The 7742-nt window shown below is 34.3% G+C and overlaps 1 protein-coding gene across 1 annotated transcript; it reads right to left on the reverse strand.

The window, feature by feature from the left end:
* Window positions 1–4487: 4487 nt before the first annotated feature.
* LOC128158397 (uncharacterized) lies at window positions 4488–7359 on the reverse strand. The gene is made up of 6 exons (XM_052821199.1): window positions 7217–7359; window positions 6775–6813; window positions 6058–6175; window positions 5432–5461; window positions 5011–5055; window positions 4488–4917 (listed from the first exon to the last, which is right to left on the reverse strand). Exons 1-6 carry the CDS (start codon window positions 7277–7279, stop codon window positions 4607–4609), a joined length of 606 nt encoding a protein of 201 aa, XP_052677159.1. The 5' UTR covers window positions 7280–7359; the 3' UTR covers window positions 4488–4606.
* Window positions 7360–7742: the final 383 nt, after the last annotated feature.

Here is a 7742-nt window from a genome sequence, read left to right on the forward strand (position 1 = left end):
TACGTGTAAATTGAAAATTTGTCTTATATTCTGTTCATCAAAGGAAAACGGGTCGGGAGATAACTCTGACTAACTCAGTGCATTTAATACGAAATACCCCGAGAGTTCCGAATGTCAACATAGTGTGTAAATTTTTCGAAGCGAGTAAAAAACGTTTGTGAAAAAATGTTGAATTCTTCATTAAATTTTAAGATGAAAATTTGACTGTTATTTTCAAAAAAGCCTCATAAATTTTCTTCAAAATCTTTTTGGAGCGATTCTGCATTTTTTTCTTTGCTACATAACGGGTATATGGGAGACATCTTAACTGTGGTGAAGGCCTTTTTCCGAGACACAGTTAGATTACTCTAACTAAGCAGAGTGTAGTGAAATAAATAGTATTTTTGTAATCTTAAAGCTTGGTTATGTACATGTCAACAATACGTGTGTCGATGTATCTATTTCGTAAATGTCCGATATTATATGCAATGTCAACCCATGCACGCACGGGTCAAAATCTAGTTTTATCTAATTTATCATTCTGTATTAATTCATGAAGTTCTTCAACTCTTATTATGCATCCTGCATTGCTTTGCTGTCCATTCTGAAAAATTAAATTCACATTCATGACTCATTTATCCAAAGAAAACTTTAATCTATACATCCATACATATTTTGAATTATTTTGGCAATGCTACCAGCATACCATTAGCCATGCCATGGCATATAACCCAAGAAAGTTTTATTACACTTAAAATAATTCAATGTATTAATTTGAATGTTTGAATGACATGGTATTACCTACAGTATTTGAAAAATGAATTAAACGTTGATGACTAATTTATAATCTCAAAACAAAGTCGGAAAATCTTAAATACAAAATACTTAAAAGACAAACAATTTTAATCGATCTCACATTATATAGGTGTCACCGTAGTGTCCGTAGGTCATTATACAGAATTATTGTAAGCCAATTTTTTATTCGCGACGATTTAATTTCGCGAGTTACCACAGATAATCAGAAGTGCGGCGACTAATTTTCGCTATCAAGATGTAGATCATCTAGAACGTATTTGAGATTGGTTCGCAGCGAGAAATATTCGCAACGACGAGACTCTCGCGAACCATGCGAAAATTTCTGGCATGTAAACAATCCCGCAGGGGCTTTTGTGATTACTCTCTGAAATAATTATTTTAGATATTCATTTTTTATCCCCAAACTGCAAATTTTTCGCCTATTTGACATTTGTACAGTTTATTTATCATTATATCTTTCATTATCAAAAAATTTCCTGTAAATTTGAGTGACTTTTTCCAGGTGTGTCATTCCACCTTAAGGAGGGTGGGTGGTCCAGAAATTACCCACAAGATCATCCTTAATTTTTTCAGATATACTGTGGAATCATTTAAATTCGTGGGGGCCAATTTTCGTGGATTGCTTATATTTTACTGGTTCGTGTGAACATAATTTCGTGTATTCTCCTATACCTATAAAAGGAAGTATGACTTTATAACAATAATTTATTAATTCGTGGAGGGCGTTAATTTGTGGATGAGAGATATCCACGAATTCCACGAAAATGAGCCACCACGAAATCTAATGATTTCACAGTAATTTGTTAAGCTATAAACTAACATTAGTAAAGAAAAATTACATAATTTTAGCTTTTAGATTTTAATCATTTCCTGCATCTTAATAAAGAGTTCTTCTTCTTATGGAGATAAATACAGTCTAAAAATGGTCCCGACCATCCAGCCCTGGTTATGTATTTTTTCTGCAATGTCGCAACCTTCATAACGCGCATGAATCACCAAAGAAAGCATTTTATGGGTTAAATAACGTTGCACTGAAAACAGCTACTAGTAATATATTAACTACTGTTTACTAACAATATAAAAATGGAAACTGCATTACTTTATATTATTTTAATATCTAAATCGGTATATCATTTAATTGATAGTCAAATAAGTTGTTTTAAATAATGTACAATTTTTAAAGTATTGTTGTTCTTTCTTTTGTTTTTTTAAAAAAAAATGTTAATATGTGTTGCCGTATTTCCTATGAAAGTACTAAGATAATGGCCGGCTAAACGCTGACTGGATATTAATATTATCAACTTTGTTTGATAGTTAATACTTTCTAACTAAATATAACGTACAGTTAGTGAATGTATTTTCACTCACTACTATTCCAATACTTTAATTGTGAATAACGCACGCATACTAGCCATAATTACTCATTCAGATCATACGTTTAACTACGTATTTAGATGGGCCAGTGTCCAGGACAACGAAGTTGACAAAATGTGGCAGTCCTCTTTTGGTTTTAAGTTTGTTTGAATGTTGCCCAAATCTTGCCATTTTCTGAGACTTCTAATAGATCTCGGCTGTTTAAAGACGTTATAGATCCTCAGGATCCAAGAGTACCCGTTCGAAAAAATCGACAATCCTCTGAATTTAAGTGTCAGAATAACTCTCCTGACGGTGAAGGATATGACTGAAAAGATGCAAACTCTGGCTTCGGCTATGGTGATTGTAATGAATTGGACATACCCACGGGTGACATAGAATTCGTTAGAATATGGCGGAATAAAGACCTTGCAAACCACCTTTGGACTCCAAAGTCTGTGTGCATGTTTAATTATGTAGGTACTGACAAGTGTTTTAACGATAAATCGGATATCTGTCTTTTTGGCTCAGGAAAGGCGGAATATACCACAAGTCGTGAGTTCTTGATTTTATGCAGACGACATCACGACGTATCCTTTCGATGAGCAAATGTGCATTATTCAGCTTGGCAACTTGCATCCTTTTGCTGATTTTATTAATTTCGATGTGACGAGATCTGAGTTTGAATTGATCAGATCTTTTAACAGAAACGAAGAATGGGAGATACTGGACGCGAAAGTTCAAGAAAGGAAGATTCCAGACCAAAGATGAAATTCTTACAAGAGCTCCACTTCAAGCTGAAACTGAGACGGAAGCCTACGCGAGCTGCTTACATTTCCATAACTTTTCCTGTCGTCTTGCTGTTGGCATTAAACATGCTCGGTTATATCCTGCCCATAGATTCCGGAGAGAAGACGGAAACTTCCATGGCCGTTTTTCTAACCTTCGCTGTCTTCCTCCTCATCATCAAAGACTCGCTGCCAACAACGGACATCCCCCATACTTTAACAACGGACACCCCCCATACTTTAACAACGGACAACTCCCCATATTTTAACAACGGACAACTCCCCATATTTTATCATCTATGTAAATACAGCTGGTTTTGAGCGGATTACCGTTCTCTCCCAAGTTCTAGTGTTGCAGCAGCGTTACAAAGATGGTAACAAAAAAAAGACATCGGACGTGAGCAGAGTAGAAGTCTTTTATTTAGAACTCTCCAAACAATTCGCGCGACGTTTTAAATAATGGCAGTAAATTGGAAACGACATTTCTGTTTCTCTCTATGGTAGGTAATGTCGTTTCCTTTTCGGTGTTTTTTTTGTTTCAACAAGATAGGGGACCAGAGAGGGGACGTTAGAGTAAGATACAGACTACGAGAAAGTGTGTTTAAATATTATTTGTACTCTGTCCCGATATTTTAGCTTCCTCCACTCTTCGCTTGCTGTTTCGATAATCAAAAATACTAGTACCTTTGTGCTCAAACTACGTTTTTCCACTAATATGGAAAATGTTCAGATTGTTTGCTTTGAAACGCCCTCATCTACTGCCTCCGATTTCAAATACAAAACCCAAAATAAAAAGTCTACGGGGATTTTGCATTGCATCAACCATGAATAGCCCGGATGATAATGTTGAAAAATCGGGCGAGGCATTCCAAGGGAGTTCCGAATGGTGAAAAGATATAAACATTACCCATTATAAAACCCGTTAGAAATTTGTTTTCGTTTTTGTGAGTGAAAAATGATAATGCGTAAAATTAATGAAGATGTCTTGGATATTTTCCCAATTATTAATTTCAACTGTATTTCTTTCACTGGTATGTGTATTTTCATTCAAAATCATTAAAACGTGATAGAAGCAATTATATCTTGGGACAGACTATCTAGAAGATTTTTAAAACTTTTTAAAGGAGAGGACAAAAATAGGCTGTCAAATACTTTTTTCTAAAAAAGATTTATTAATTGGACAATTTCATGGGGTTTATGTGGTAGAGAGAGAGAGAGAGAGAGAGAGAGAGAGAGAGAGAGAGAGAGAGAGAGAGAGAGGGAGAGAGGGCTTAATAGTTGACGCCAGGAGATCCATGTTTATATTAATAATGTTAAAAACTTTTCCTATGATAATTTATACATAATTTCTGATTAATATGAACGTCGTCCCATGCGGCTGTTTATCGATTAATGTCTAGATCCCTCCGTATAATTTCTTTACATGTTCTATTTCCTTTCTAGAACCACAAGGTCAAATATCATTTATACTTGGTAGAAGCCATGAATTAGTTATTATATATAAATGTTAGTTCTAACGGTCTTTCGAATTCGTCAGAAGCATAGAAGTAATGATTTGAAATACATTTTTATTTTCAAAATGTATTATATACACATTAAATCTAGCGGTCGTTAATACATTTCTTAAAATCCAATGGCGTTCTCCAACATCATGATTTGGATTTGGAAGTTTACTCCCATCCAAAGTCGGTCGGATATTCGGTGGGTCGAGGTCCCGTTGAAAAACCTTTGTCAGATTGGGATGTACCTGAAGTGGAACCAGGTGGTGTAGAATCGGAAATGGAAGAGTACGACTCTTTTTCTTCAGTTGTGTTAGGACCGGAAGTGTGATCAAATCCTCGTTGTTTCAATATTTCCGCTAATTCCTTCACGAATGTTCTCTTTTTTCCGTAGGGATACATGTAAGTTGGGAACGGCCCGGAAGTAGTGCCGTATCCGTCCATGTATCCGCTCGTGGATCCGTCCGTGTACCCGCCATTCTCTGAATGAAAGAGAACAATCTCCATTAATCTTTTAATGGAACAAATTGTGGGATGTAGATCTCGAGGGGCAAAACCAGTGGCTAATCACTTACCGGGACATTCCTGTCGTAATAACGTCACCAGGACTTCCAGTACGTCTATAAATATCCATAAATAAATGCTTTACGCGGAGTATTAATACATTTATAAAATTATGTACAATGTATTTTTTGTAAAGAAGTTTATTATGTAGGCTCTACACAAAATACGTTGACTTCTTTGTTATTGATATCGGGATTATATATGTACTTTCTGATTACATGTTTTCATTAACCGTTTATTGTGGCTTGTTTGTCCTTTCAGAAATTGGGGAAAATATTGAAGACATATGCTTAATTAAGAATGTTACAATACATCAAGTCATTCTTGAGCAAACCAAGAAAAGTTAGAATAGTGCAATAGTTGGGAGATTGGTTAAATTCACCAATAACAATATCAATATTTCAATAACACATGGTAAAGGAAAACACTCACCTCGGTTTGTGTAGACATATTCGTCCAGTCCTAAAACAATAAGGAAATTGTCCATAAGTAATCAAAGTATTGAAACTACTGATAGTGATCGATTAAGGAGTTATCCTTGAACTGACTTGTTCTACGAGAGAATGCGTTTATTCAATTAAATATCACGGCTGTTTTTTTAAATTTTAATTCCACACTTTATCTTTAGGTTTTGTCGATTCATTGGTAATCTCAAACCTCAAAAAGGGAATTATCTAACGCGTGGAAAATTTCGAAATCATGTGGTTAACAGTTTCAAATAAAACGGATCATATATACTCTTTTAAAAATGGCTACATAGCAACCAATAAAGTGAACAAACAGACGGCACTCAACGCGGTGATAAGTAAACTTTATGTAGCAGATATGTATTTTCTCTCGATATTAAACAGACTGTTTTAAATTACTACGTAATTACAGTATATATTGAATTGTTATGTTAAAAATCGAACGTCGATTTTATAAACTCAAAACAATGTCTAATTTTGAACACCAAAACTCGATTTAGAGGGAGAGGTGAATATGTACGATAGGAATATAAAAATACTGATATATCATACCAAAACAAAGTGTTTGTGAGGAGGAGGGGGTGTACGTACGAGGGGAGTAGTAGCAGTTCATGAGCTGCTGGTCAATCCTGTCGGCTATCAGCGCTACAACATCCGGTCGTCTCCCGCGCTTTTCTGCCAACCTGGCCTCTTGTTGTTGTCCTTGTTTCTAAATCACAGAAAAAGAATAAGTAAACGCCTATGTCCCTGTCTGCGCAGGCGCAGTGTGTCTAGGTGAGAATTGATTGATATCGAGCGAGCATTAGAAATACGATGTACTTTAGTTAAGACATTCACCAATTTTCACGGGATATACCTTCCAAAGAAAGACTTACTTAAAATTTTACCAACATTTTCTACTTTACTTGCATTACATATAAAATATTATATATAAAACATGCAATCTGTATGTACAACATAGGTAATAAAGTACACTATAGCTTATAGACATTTGATATAATTATATGCATGCACGATGCAAGAAAATGAAATTTAATTCTTATGGCAAGACCCGGGCGTAGCTACAGAAAGTATACATTAAAAAAAATACAAGCAGGATTTTACCCGGTAGCATAGACGTTTCTATAACAAAAGAATTACATATACTGACACAAATGACAAACAATCGCAATTGACGTACAAATTAACATTTTAGATTATTTCAAAGTGTCGAATAAAAAGTGACTTGTGAACAACTTGAAACCTCGGTTTGACTTTATTTTCAATGGATATAATGAATTACATCATATAAAAAAGAAATATACAAACCTTAGTTCCATATTCATTGCTCCTTGTTCTGTCAAAGAGCTTTAATATTAAAATAAGTGAACATAAATCAACGGAGCATGTCAATTTCATTACATATCATGGTGTCCAAAGATGTATTAATTAGTAATAATCTTAATGATAAAAATAACAAGGTACAAGTCTTTCAACGATGTGTAAAATAATAACGAATATACTATTTGTAGTAAGGGTTGAAGTCCCTTAATCTTTAAATCTATACGTTTCATATATTTATAAACTTAAAATTCACTAATATTTTGTTTACTAAGAAAGCTAGTGCACACACGAAAACGGAATAATAAAAGACAAACTGAATGCAGTTTTTATCAAATTTCTTACTTTCAGGAAAATGCTATATGTGTTTAAAACATATTCTCATATTCCAGATTTATCTCCAAAAATTTGTTAAGATTTTATAACTTACTTTAAATCCGTTTGACAGAGCCAGAAGTCCGAGTAGGACCACGCACAGAATATTCCACTTCATGGTTACAACTCTGACGTGTATATCCAGAAAATGGTCCTTAAATACCAGATTACCTCGCTCTCATTTCGGTTCTTCAATTAGTCTGTTTGGTTGTTGGATTAAACTTTTTATTTTTGTTTCTCGATATGGACAGGTTTTTTTTTTGTTGCGTGTGTTTATCTTACTGCGTACGCGCGGTTTCGTTAAATCTTATTTAGTTGAGAAGTTTCAAGGGAAAATGATTTTCAAATCAAAAATAAATATTTTCAAAAAGGGGTATGTTAACCAAAATCAAAATTACAAATCATAGACCATTTTTGATGTTGCTATATCTATCAATCACGATTCAAGTGTTTGGCTATCTATATTATTGTTTGGCAATGTCTTTTACCTTCAAAATATGGATTTAATTGTTAATAGCTCGTATCTTTCATTTTAATCAGCTTTGAGGCGGTTTCGAAATAAAAATTGCCGAGTATTGACT

The sequence above is a fragment of the Crassostrea angulata genome, chromosome 8, assembly GCF_025612915.1.
Source record: "Crassostrea angulata isolate pt1a10 chromosome 8, ASM2561291v2, whole genome shotgun sequence".
NCBI classification, from domain to species: domain Eukaryota; kingdom Metazoa; phylum Mollusca; class Bivalvia; order Ostreida; family Ostreidae; genus Magallana; species Magallana angulata.